This window comes from Panthera pardus, unplaced genomic scaffold, assembly GCF_024362965.1.
Source record: "Panthera pardus isolate Hobbes unplaced genomic scaffold, ASM2436296v1 HiC_scaffold_17, whole genome shotgun sequence".
Classification (NCBI taxonomy): Eukaryota; Metazoa; Chordata; class Mammalia; order Carnivora; family Felidae; genus Panthera; species Panthera pardus.
This window is the reverse complement of record NW_026526732.1, coordinates 19,147,421-19,161,311: the sequence shown is the minus strand read 5'-3', so window position 1 is coordinate 19,161,311 and position 13,891 is coordinate 19,147,421. Positions and strand designations below refer to the sequence as shown.

Genomic DNA, 13,891 nt, shown 5'->3' with positions numbered 1-13,891 from the left:
GTATCTAACAGCTTTTAATAAGCTAAGGATGCATGTTGTAATTTCTTTTTTTAATATTTATTTTGAAAGAGAGAGAGAGTATGTGTGTGTACAAGCAGGGGAGAGACAGAGATAGAGGGAGAGAAAGAATCCCAAGCAGGCTCCATGCCACCAGCACAGAGCCTGACACATCTTATGAACCGTGAGGTCATGACTTAAGCCAAGGTCAAGAGTCAGATGCTCAACCAAGTGAAGCCACACAGGCACCCCAATCTTTGCCTTTTAAATTAAGGGCATAATTACTATGGTTATTTATATTTAAGTCTGCCATACTTTATGTGTTTTCTATTTATCCCATCTGTTTTGTGCATTCATTGAGTGCACCTTATATATTTCTTTTAATATTTATTTATTTTTGAGAGACAGAGCATGAGTAGGGGAGGGGCAGAGAGAGAGGGAGACACAGAATCTGAAACAGGCTCCAGGCTCCAAGCTGTCAGCATAGAGCCCGACACGGGGTTTGAACTCATGGACAGCAAGATCATGACCCAAGCCGAAGTTGGACGCTCAACCGACTGAGCCACCCAGGTGCCCCATACCTTATAATTTCACTAAAAAATATATTTAAAAAAATTCATATAACTACTAGAAGAGAGAGACCATTTCCCAATCATAGTGGGAACTGCTAATATGCCTATTGATTGAGATACAAAAGCAGACAGCAGTAAAGTCAGTAAAGGATATAGAAGGCATGAACAAAACAATTAATGAAATTAAAACTAATGAAGAGATACAGAACATTGCAGAATACATGTTTTTTAAGCACAGACAGAATGGTCATAAAATGTATTTGTAGAGAAATTACAGATGTATGCTGAATTATTTTGAGTAAAATGTCATAATGTCTATAATGAATTTTAAATATTCAAAAATTTTACATATAGACACCCATATGTCAAAAAATGTTACCTATTACCAAAATTAGATAATGAGTATATGGATGTTTATTATACAGTTCTTGTACTTTCCTTTATGTTTGAAACATATTTTAAAAACTTGTTTTTTTTAAGTTGACCATGTGTTAGACAGTTTTTTAAAAATTATGTTTCAAAGGATTGAAGTTAATTGTTTGTGACCTAATCACAATGCAGTTATGCTTGTAATTAGTAACAAAGCTAATTTTAAATGCCACGTTTGAAAATTAATACAGTTTTGAATAACCCATGTGTCAATTCATAATCATTGGTAAGCATCTAAAGTAATATTGATATTTATAGGGGCGCCTGGGTGGCTCTGTCAGTTAATTGTCCGACTTCAGCTCAGGTCATGATCTCGCAGTTCATGAGTTCAAGCCCCATGTCAAGCTCTGTGCTGATAGCTCAGAGCTTCGAGCCTGATTCAGATTCTGTGTCTCCTTCTCTCTCTGCCCCTCCCCTGCTTGTATTCTCTCCCTTTCAAAAAATAAATAAACACTTAAAATGTATATATTGATTAGTATATATACAATATTATTAGGAAAAGAAAACATAAAAGTGAGTGAACGGAACAGCCGTCTCAAAAAGATAGAAAACACAGCATTTAATAAACCAAAGAAAATAGAGGATAATAAGACAGTAATGACTTAGTAAATAAATATACAGTAGAAAAAATCAACCAAACCAAAAGTTGATTCTTTAAAAATCTAATAAAATTGATAAATTTCTGGTGAAACTGAGCAAGAAAAAAGGAAGGCACAAGTAAACATTATCAGAAATAAAAATAAAAAAGAAAAGAAAAAAAAAGAAGATAACAAAGGATAAGAGGATGTAATCGCCCTAAAGGATCAAAGATAGCAACTTTGTTTTATCTATTTTTCTGAAGCCACATCTCTCTCTCTGCCCATAGCTAGGAAAAGCTCTTTGCTTGTGATTACATTGGGTTTACCTGGATAATCTATTTCTAGGTCCTTAACTTAATCATATCAACAAACTTCCTTTTCCTATGTAAGGTAAAAGTCACAGGTTCCAGGAATTAGATTATGGTCATCTTTGAGAGGAGTGGTGGACATTATTCTACCTATCACAATCATATTTAAAAAAAAAAAAAAAGGTCAAATACTTAGATATGCATCTTAACAGAAGATGTTTAGGACCTCTATAGGGAAAATAGAAAATTATAGAAGTTTGTTGAAAGAAGTTAAAGACCCAAATAAAAGGAGAAATATACTATGTTCATGCATTAAAAGATTCTTGGGGCACCTGAGTGGCTCAGTCGGTTGAGCATCCAACTTTGGCTGAGGTCATGATCTCACGGTTCGTGGGTTTGAGCCCCACATCAGGCTCTGTGCTGACAGCTCAGAGCCTGGAGCCTGTTTCAGATTCTGCGTCTCCCTTTGTCTCTGCCCCTCCCCCACTCACGCTCTGTCTCCCTGTCTCAAAAATAAATATTAAAAAAAAAAAAAGATTCAGTAAAAGGCATCAATTCTCCCAAAACTGATGTATGTATACACACGCAAATATACACTTAATGAAGTCCTTATCAACAACCCCCCCAAATTTTGTAACTGATACTAAACTTTAGATGGAAATTCAAAGGGTTTTAGCTCTTCTTTTTAGCCTTGTACTAAAAGCTTTAACCAGGACAATTAGGTAAGAAAAGGAACTAAAGGGCATGCATATTGGAATGGAAGAAGCAAAAGTCTGTATTTGTAGATGACTAATCTTACAAATAGAGAATTTTAAGGAATCTATATATATATATACATATATATGTATATGTTATATACATTTATGTATATGTTATATATATTTTCTATATGTGTATGTTTTATATTTTTATATATATGTTATATATGTATATATAAATTATAAACAAGTTCAGCAAGATTGCAAGGTACAAGATCAATGTAAATAATCAATTGCTTTTCATATACTAGCAGTGAAGAAACTGAAAATTTAATACAGTTCCATTTCTGATAATATCAAAAAGATAAAGTACTTAGGAATAATTTAACAAAAGAAGTGTAAAATGCACTAAAAACTTAAAAACATCATTTAAAGAAATTAAATCATAGATAAGTGGATTGACATCCTATGTTCATGGATTGGAAGATTTAATATTGGGAAGATGGCCATGCTCCTCAAGTTGATCTGTGCATTCAACACAATCCCTGTCAAAATCGCAACTATTTTTTTTGAAGAAAGAAAGAAACTGTTCCTAACATTTACATGGAAATGGAAAGGATCCAAAACAGCCACATATACACAAAAATTGTTTAAAGAAGAAAAAAGATCGAGGACTCACACGTTTCAATTTGTAAATTTACTACAAAGCTATAATCATCAAGATAGTGCAGTAGTGGCATAAGGACAGGTAATATAGATCAATGGAATAGAATTGAGAATCCAGAAATAAGTCCATACATGTATGGTTAATTGGTTTTCTATAAGAATGCCAAGAAAATCCAAAGGTGAAAGAATGGTCTGTTCAACAGATGGTGGGGACAGCTGGATATCCACATGCAAAAGAATAAAGTTGTTTCCCCACCTCATACCATACATAACTCAAAATGGATCAGTGACCTTAATGTATGAGCTAAAACTGTAAAAGTGATAGAAAAAAGCATCGGTATAAATCTCTGTGACCTTAGATTAGCCAGCGGTTTCTTAGATGTGACATCTAAATCACAAGCAACCAAAGAAAAAAATAAATTGGATTTCATTAAAATTAAAAATCAAAGAACGCTGTCAAGAAAATGAAAAGACAACCCACAGATAGTAATAAAATACTACAAATCCTATATGTGACATATCTGGAATCTGGTAAGAGTCTAATATTTAAAATATATAAAGAGGGGCGCCTGGGTGGCTCAGTCGGTTAAGCGTCCGACTTCAGCTCAGGTCATGATCTCACGGTCCGTGAGTCCATGAGTTCGAGCCCCGTGTCGGGCTCTGGGCTGATGGCTCAGAGCCTGGAGCCTGCTTCCGATTCTGTGTCTCCCTCTCTCTCGCCCCTCCCCTGTTCATGCTCTGTCTCTCTCTGTCTCAAAAATAAATAAACATTAAAAAAAATTTTTTTTAAATAAAATAAAATATATAAAGAATTCTCACAACTTAACAGTAAAAAGAAAAATAGCCCAGTTTTTAAATGGGTTTGAATAGACTTTTCTCCAGACAAAATATACAAATGGCCAATAAACATGAAAAGATCTACATCATCACTTGTCATTAGGGAAGTGGAAATCAGATAAATGCCGCTTCACACTAGAATGGCTGTCATTGAAAAGCTGTTCAATAATAAATGTTTGCATGAGGGGTGGGCAGCTAGGTGGCTCAGTCCATTAGCTGTCTGACTTTGGCTCAGGTCATGATCTCGCAGTTCACGAATTCCAGCCCGACGTCGTCAGGCCCTCCAATGACAGCTCAGAGCCTGAAGCCTGCTTCCGATTCTGTCTCCCTCTCTCTCTGCCCCTCCCCCGCTTGTATCTGCTTGCTCTCTCTCTCAAAAATAAATAAAACATTAAGAAATTTAAAATAAATGTTTGCAAGAATGTGGAGAAATTGAAAATCTCCTACATTGCTGGTAGAAATATAAAAATGCTGTAATCTCTCTGGAGAGCTGAAAGTCCCTCACAAAGTTAAAACATGACTCAACAATTCCACTCCTTGGTGTACACCCAAGAGAATTGAAAATGTATGTTCACACAAAAACTTGTACAAATGTTCATTAACAGCTATTCATAATAGCCAAAAAGTAGAAACAACTCAAAGGTCCATCAACTGATGAACTGATAAAATGTCATATATCCATTCAATCGAATATTATTCAGTCATTAGGAGGGATGAAGTACCAATGTGTGCTACAACATGTTGGGCCTTGACAACATTATTTTAAGTGAAAGAAGCTGGATACAAAGACCACATATTGTATGAATCCATTTATATGAATGTTCAGAATAGTAAAATTTATAAAGACTGAGTACATTGTTGATTGCCAAGGACTGAGAAGAAGCAGGAATGGAAAGTGACTCCTAATAAGGATGGGGTTGTTTTTTGGTTTTGGTTTTTTTGTTTTATTTATTTTTTTGAAGTCATGAAAATGTTTAGGAATTAGTGATGGTGGTTAAACAACCTTCTAAATAAACTAAAAGTTACTGAATTATTCAGGGGCAAATTTTATGGTATGTGAATTATATTTCCAGCAAAAGAAATGTATGCTGAGGGAAGAGGGGAAATCTGACCTCAGTCTTTAACATAATGTAAGACTTTTACAGTAACCTAGATATTAGGGAATCAAGGTCTGGATTATGGAGGGAAAGGAAGCAGTGAATTCCTGAGATCTTTTGAAGGGAAAAAAATTGGTCTGTTTGTAAGTGACAAGATAAATGGAGAGAAAGAAAGAGATTCAGCGTATCTACAACTTTTGAAGACTAAAGTAGAATAATAAATGAATTCTGCATTTTCCTCTACTTCTAAACCTAAGCACAGTATTTAAAGGATGAGAAAGCATGGAAGAAACTAAATCAAATCTGTATGTTTAATTTATCTTTAATTTTTTGCACACCTAGGTAATTTTTACTGTTATGTAAACTAGTATCAGTATACCTATTATTCATTGCAAGAAAGAATTATTAGTACCTTTTTACACAAGTTTTGTGACATAAACTAGTATAGAGGACACTATTAATGTACATTCTGTTTTTACACGTTTAAAAACCTAAAAAATTATTAAAATCATTATAATGAAAAACATACAGTGAATATATACATATTTCAATTTGTTGTCAATGTCAACCTGAAAATTGTGTTTTAATGTTATCATGTATACTAGTATCATATATATAAATAAAATTTTCATTTCTTGAGTTACTCTTTCATTTATCAAATCATTCAGTTGGAGAATCGTCCTCAGGAAAGGCTTCAAGGAGTCTTGCACAGCATATCCCTGGCCCAGGTGGCATCGAAGGTGTGAAAGGGGCGGCATCTGGAGTCGTCGGTGAATTAGCACGAGCCAGGTTGGCCCTAGATGAAAGAGGGCAGAAGCTTGGTGATCTGGAAGAAAGAACCGCAGCTATGTTGTCTAGTGCAGATTCGTTTTCTAAACATGCTCATGAGGTATGTCTAGCAGACAAATATTTAAACAAAATAATCTAGGTGAAGCAAGTATGAAAATTGTTTTTTTTTTTTTCTTTTAATAGCTATTATATTTCTTCAGGAGAACTTTCATTTATTCTCTGTACAATCAAGTTCCTGATTCTTGCCACCAGAGGGAACCACGACAAGGATATGTCTCAGTAGCCTTTGTTCTCTTACTGAAGTTTATAAATTTTGAAGGAACCTGCTCACCTTCAGGCTTTTTGTAAATTTTGTAAATAAAACCAATGGCTTTGCAACTGTTTTTAGAGAATGCAGAAGGCTCAGATGTTACTACTAATTTCTAGAAAAGGAAATCATTTGCTTCTCTTGATTCTTTAGATCTAAATAACTAAAATTGACAACCATTTTTATTCAAGTAGACAATACTAAATCTGTCTGTAGACCAATTCATCCAGAGGGCTAATGAGATGGATTTTTACAATGAATTCATCTTGATGAATTCAGGAATCGTGGTGGATCTTAGAAACATACTTTAAGAAGGGACCCCTAGCTGGCCTTCTTACAAATATGCTTTATTGGCCAGCATAATAACACTTAAAAAATTGGATTTAAAGGCCCCTTCGGTAGACTCTACATCTTCATTTTGACACATAGTCTGCCAGTCCTTGATGCTTTCCACTGGGCTGCTGTACACATTGAGTTCCTAGCCTAGGCCTTGAGGACGTTTTTAGTTTGTTACCTGAAGAAACCTTATTAAAATTATTTTTATATTTGAGTAACCAATCTATCAGCAGCTCTTTAAATCTTTCATTCAAAAGTCATCTTTTCCTTGCTCAAGAATGCTGACATCTGGAATGCATGAAAGAGGTAACTTGACCTGGGAGAGATTTGTCCAGGGCTTCAAAGAGATTTGGAGATGCTTTCACAGTGCTGACACACACCTCAGATACAGGCTCATGACCTTCAATCTAGGTCAAGAATTTTGTTGGCATAACCCTGCATCTGACTGCGATCTCTAATGCATATAACCCTTGAGCTGATTTCAGAATATCCACACTCTAAATATTTAGCCAAGAGCTTTGTCTCAAACTGTTAGCTTTTCCCTTGTACCAAATGTTGTTTGTGAGCCGTATTTAAGAGTCTGTGAAGACAATACATTGAGGTGGTTAAGCTCATGGGTTCTTGTATAAGACTATGTGTGCTGAGATACCAGTTTCACTTTTGTGTTACCTTGGGTAACCCATATGAGCCTCATTTTCTTCCTTTATAAGATGAGGAAAATAATAATCTCTAACCCATAAAGTTGTGAGAACCAAATGAAGTCGTGTCGGGAAAGACTGCTGTATAGTGCCTGGCTCAAGACTATGGGCTCAGGAAATTTCGGATGGGAGCAAGAGTAGTGTTTCCAACCTCTCATTCCCCACGTTCTTTAACCTCATTTTTAGTTCAAACCAGAGAACTGAAAATTACCTTATTTGTAAGGTATTACCTTAGGTCACCAAAGAATCTACTGAGCCAAAGTTGAATTATGTCACATCTCTAAGAAATAAGAGGACCTTCTAGGCTACAGTTCTTAATGGTTACGGTCTTTTTTTTTTCCTCTAAATGGAACAGTTCTTACTGCTTTCTATATCAAATTATTTGAAGTAAGCAACATAGTAACACTGTAGAATCCTTCCGAATGATATATTTTGGAAAAACATGGCAATGATTTATCACATAAATGTTGTCATTCTGGCATTTTTTAAAAATGTTTTTCGTGTTTTCTCCCCTCTAGATGATGTTGAAATACAAAGACAAGAAGTGGTACCAGTTCTGACAGCTAGAAATCCAACTAAGTACAACGTCAGCCAGAAGGAAAAAGAATTTTCCTTTTTTATTTTCTCGATTTCACTTTAGGAAAGTTAACATTAAAGGGATGTTCGTCACTGGATACTGTTCTTTCCTAGCACAATCACGCACTGTTTTCCCTCAGTCATGTGGCTTTAACTGAGGAGGAGTGTCCACAGACACTCAAAGTGGAGTCTATGGTGTGTGCCAGCTCTGAGGTGACGGTTTGGGAACTAAGCAGGTCACGTGTAACAGACGAAGAAACAAAGGGGGATGTCGAGGAGACCTGGCAGGGACTATTCCTGGATCATTCCTGTATTAAACTTGCATATGCCAAAAGAGTTTGTGCTGTCGTATCTGCCTTCAGTGTTTGACCTCTTTGAGGGAGAGGCAATAAGTCAGAGGTCCCGAAGCTGAAATAGTTACGTTTGTGTCACTGACTGAATTATGAACAGCTGTCTTGGACTTTCCCTTCCTTAAACAGACTGGTCATCAGTATCATTAGTGAAAAAGAAACAAACTGTTTGTTACCATATCTTTAGACAGATAAGCTGAATGGTGGGCTTTAAATAATAAAAACATACACATAGTTGACTTGTGTATGGGCTACTCTTGGATTCTTGTTATTGTATATTTGTGTTTAGTCCATATTTTGTCAAAAGCAAAACAAGGTGATACATCACTTTTCATTGAAAAGAAAAGTGTAGAGCATGACTGAACTGCTCATCATTCTGGGAGTTTCCATGTAGTGGCTATACAGTGTGGAAAGTGAGAAAAACCTCCATTGTGGTGAGGAGAATACTTCAATGTCCCTTGTCCTTGTTCTCATTAATTCAGCTAAAGGTGGATTTGACCAAAATAGTTACTGGTTACCTTTGTAGAAATGTTGAAATTGGCTAAATTTTTAATTTTGCTTGAATTTTTATAAAATGTTTAACCAAATGTACCTTTGCATTATTTAATTAAAATTGCTTAAAAAAATGTTTCTTTATTTCACTAAAATGCTCAGCTCCCTTTTTAAAATGCCCTTTATTTGCTAACAGTTCCAGTACACTCAGGTGATGAGCCAATTAAATCTTAGTGCACATGCTGTCGCATGGAAAATTACAAGCATCTCTTGTCAATAATTATCTATATAAGAGTCTAGTCTGATGACCTACAAAATATTTTCTGTAGAAATATACTATAAATCTGTACATGTCCTTTCAAGGTTTTAAAAAGCCAAAAGGAAAGAAAAATATGTGCATTTTGGTAACTAAATTATTTCTGTATTGGAGTATAATACAAATGAGACCATCAGTGGACAATAAATGATTGGTTCCTAGAAGAGCATTGCAGACAGGAACGAGATGGCTTGGAAGGAAGTAATCTCATAATGCAGGCTCATCTGAGATTATTACTGATTGTTCTTAAGGCAACAAAGGAGGAGCAAAATAGAAGCATTACACTTACTGTTAATGAAATTTAAATATTTTCTTCTATAAAAAATTGCTTAAAACAGTTTTCTTTTTTTCCGTAAGAGAGAATCAGAGCACAAATTGATAGCAAACTTGATGGTTGTTTTGCTATCCCATAGGATCATTAAAGGTATATGTACAACACCTTAATTTCGCACAGTCTGTTAGGCGTTTTTTCCTCTTGGTTATTTTCATTAATAAAGCTTTTATGTTTACATTTTTATAATGTGCACTATGGGATACAAAAGTTTACATTAAAATTTACTTTAAATATCATTATGGAGGGACTAAATATATGTGATAGAGATAATTGATCAAGCCAAAACATTTCAGAAGTCATTTTCAAAAGTTTCTGAATTTGTAGAAAATACCTACAGATAACATATTTCTGTTTAGTTAATGTCAGCAGTATGATGAACATTCAGGAGTTTACAGATGGCTTAATTTGTATCCTGTATTATCTAATAAACCCGTTGTTCCATGATCTGTCACAGGAAGTATTAGGCCCTTTTTAAAGGTACAGTTTTAAGAGTGTCCTCAATTATATCAACAGTTAAAGGATTTGAAGTTGAGAAGCGTTAAGTAAAGTAATAAACTGACGATTCCCCATTTCGTAGAAGGGCATATTAGCTCCAACTGTTTAATTTGCTGTGTTATTTTGTGTTAATTGTACATCAACTTTATTTTCACTGTCATTTTTCCTGTTGTATATAAAATGAGCTAATCCTGTAATTATTTTCAAATAGAGAAGTAGATACATTTATCGGAGATGGATTTTATAAGAAAATGTTAAAATCAATATTTTGAGTTATTTTATTTCATTTTTAAATTAATCTACAGATTATGCACAGCAAACTAGAAACTCACTTAGGATTAGAAGGCTTGAAGTATTTTTGAGAATAGGAAATAGCTTCTCTGAGTTATACTTGATTCAGTCTGTAGATAAGAGACAGTCTGCAGTAATAACTAACCCAGGGAATTTATTGTAATTTGAGAGAGAACATCTCTATTTTTTTTCTTTTTAAGCGCAAAAAGTAACAGTCACCAGCAAGCCAGGATTTCAGGAAAATAAACCAAAAAAAAAAAAAAAAAGAGTCAAAAATATTAGAAAAGTGAAAGATGTGTGTGTGCTTCCTCCATATCTCCATATCCTCATTTGAGGACATTATTCTTTGTTTCATGTGTCGTTGGCTCTAAAGTCATTGAAGTATTCATTGATTAGCAGTTTGTCAATAGGAAGTTGTTTGCCTATATGTGCCATATATCCAGTTCACTCTTCAAGCTAAAATTCATATGTATTTGCTTAAAAAGTTATTTGAAATCTTACACTCTGACAAATTCTGTGTATTACATCCATTTGAAGTTTTGCATCATCTTAATCCCCTGGGTTTGCATTTCATTTGTACGGAGCGTTTCCAAAAATGGTTATTGATCTGAGCTGTTATTAACTTCTTAATTCAATTTTCTTTATGGATGTGAAAAAATGCTGCTACCTGTCTATGTTATGTGTGGTATATCCCAGTTTAAATACAGTACTTTCTAGTAAAGAAAGAAGCTTTTCTTTTGCTTAGAACTTCTTAATTGTAGGTTTCTCTGAAGTTATTCCTGTAGATTTGTGAGTGTTTTAAACAAGTCTGAAAGTGTTCCACATTTTTAGGTTACAGGGGGTGGTGGGGAGACAGCTGAGGGAATGGAAAACACGTGGTAGACCCCACGGAGTACAAAGTTTTACCCTGAGTTCCATATTCCATATATGTTTTGCTTAAGGCATTTTCTCATATGACATTAGAAAAGCTATATCCAAAGGTAAATTTTTTGTGGCAAAGATTTATTTTACATTTTAACTTTGGGGATTTCATTTATTTGTTTTTGCAAAATAAAGAGCACTGAACTTTAAACTTGAATTTTTTCTGCACTTTTTTAGGTAATGAAAACTTTTTATTATCAGTTAATCCACATTTCTCAGTTAAAATCAAGTGATACATATGTATAAAACATACCAAAATCATGACTATGCTGCTAGCTGCACCTTAAATAATTAAACTGATCATAGTCTTAAAACCTTTAATAGGGCTTTATATAGTTTTCAATTAAAAAAAATAGTAAGATCATTTGCTGTATGTTTCAGTGTTCTAGGTCTTAAATATTGCAACACTTTCAGATTTGTTTTAAGATCATACAGTAACATGTTATATTTATACATATGGCTAGAGAATATACTTTTAATTTTAAAATAAAATTTTTATAAATGTACTCTTTAATTTTAAAAATGGTGAACTTGTTAAGTTTAAGTCGAAGTACTTAAAAAGTATGTATATTATCCATACAAAAAGTTATGTTTTACGCTTATAATAAGAAATATTGGTATCTCATATCGAGATACAATTAATTTTAAAGAATCATACATTATTCAAACGTCTTCACACATTGACAGGAAAGAAAATCATTACTATGGTTTAAAAAAAACCCTCTATTGAGCATTTTCAAATATTAATTTTACTTTGGGGAAAATGCCCACAACAATAATTGCAAGATCTTTCTCACTAGCTGCAGCTTGCTGTTGGATGCCTACCTTAACTATTGTTTTAAAATATATATATATTTAAAATAGTTTTCCAGGTATTTTCTTCTACCTTTTTTAAAAATAAATTTCCAAAAATGAAAACAGAGTTTATGTATTTTTGTCAATGAAGGTTTTTATTTTGTAGTTTATAGAATTTGTTCCTTATCAGTTTGATACTTGATCAATATTCCTAGACTTTTTAATCTGTATTTACTTTGAAAAAGAGCACTTCTCTATCTTAAGTGTCCTCCTTTTTTTCTTTTCCCTTTTAGAGTGTTTGTTCTCTTGGATTGAAATTTATGCCCATAAGTGAGTTTTTTTCATTTGCAAATGAATGTGAAGATACTGTTTACAGCTTTTGTTAATTACACTTTTCATCACGGATCAATTTCTTGTAAAGTGCTATGGGGATTATTTTTCCTGCGAATATTAGTGATCTTACTGCCACAGGAGTTTTAAATAAGGTTCTGTGGACAGGAAATGGTTGTAACAACAACAACAACAACAACAAAAATTAAAGGGAAAACTTTAGTTTACCTTTCTCAGCTGAATTAAATGGTTTTAATAACTTCCCAATTATCAGGATTTTCACATGGCTTTCTTCAGTTACTAATACAGTCTTAAATTACTCAGCACAATTCATTTACAAATTGAGTACAGCCCAGGACTACATGTGACTGCTCTTTTTATTGCACTCTTTACATCAGAAAAATCATGAATGTCAGTTTTGCCAGTATTTTGCAATGAGGATCATAGTTATTAAAATTTTTATAGTGTATGAGATGTAAATAAGTCAGTATTCATTTATTGAAGGTTGTTTGGTTCAGGCATTTAAAATGGACATAGGCTAATGGCAATGGAATCCAATTTGTTCGGGAATTTCATTTTTTTAAATATACTTTTGCTAAGTATTTCATGTTGTTTGAACTTTGCTTCAACTGAAGACAATGTGAGGAGTTAAACATAGACTCAACATGTCAGTAGAAAGCAATGCAAAGAGGGTAAATCATGTTTTAAATTTTTTATTTATTTATTTTGTTTTTGTAAATAAACGGTACTGTGATACTTTAGGTGTGACCTCTGCTTAATATGATAGTTAGAACCAGAAAAACATTTCTTTCTAGGTATACTATTGGTTCATTGTAAATGCATCACCAAAACAATATTAAAAAGAGCAAGGATAAGTTTTTCTAACATTGTCCACTTCGGGGGCAAGCATGCTTGGTATAGAGCTCTAGCTTGTGTATACCTTAAACCGTGCCCGCAGGCAGTTTTCAGTTTGCTGCACTTTTTATTTTATTTTTTTTAATTTTGCTCAGTCCAGTAACTATCTCAAAGGTAATTGCTGGAGTATGAATTTTAAATACGGTAAAAAAAAAAAAAAAAAAATCTCTGTGTACTGTTTCATTTTAAACAAAAACAGAAAAGCACTATTGCTAACACTAAAAAATGTGTTAAACTTTGTAGTTATTTTGCATTCCTGTACTTTACAAAATGTCATCACAGCAAAAGGTTTAAAATTAGGTAATGAAATATTTTTGTAAATAAATACCGATAAGCTGGTATTTTAAAAAAATGTATTATAATGTTTCTGGAAAATGTTCATATATATGTATATGAATGTCTCTTTATGCTGAAGGGCTCTGATTGGGCAAAATAAAATACTCTAATCTCTCCTGAAACTAAACAAGCCCTTTTTTCTGGAAAATCTGTTTTAATTTTTTCTCTGAATTGTGGAATTAATCCATTTGTTAAACCTAAGCAAATGGTAGATAAAATAGATTTCTACATTTGCAAAGATAAAGTTAATCAAGTACTTCAAGTAAGACAAACTATTTTTCTTAACTAAGTGAGCTTTTTGGTAAAAGTCGCCTTCCCTTCATGGGGTGAGGGTGCTTGTAGGGGGTGAGAGTTGAGGAGGTAGGTACTTAGCTGTACATGAACACTTCTTGGCCTGTAGTGTGTATGGAATCCCCTGGGCATCTTGT

General features: G+C 33.7%; 1 protein-coding gene across 4 annotated transcripts in view; it reads left to right on the top strand.

The window, feature by feature from the left end:
• STXBP5 (syntaxin binding protein 5) overlaps positions 1–12,009 on the top strand; it is a 169,614-nt gene extending 157,605 nt beyond the window's left edge. For all 4 annotated transcript variants that reach the window (XM_019425027.2, XM_019425026.2, XM_019425025.2 and 1 more), the window contains 2 exons: positions 5,851–6,071; positions 7,831–12,009. In XM_019425027.2, coding sequence (XP_019280572.1) covers positions 5,851–6,071; positions 7,831–7,872 — 263 coding nt within the window. In that variant the 3' untranslated portion in view covers positions 7,873–12,009. The remainder of the gene's footprint in view (positions 1–5,850; positions 6,072–7,830) is intronic.
• Positions 12,010–13,891: the final 1,882 nt, after the last annotated feature.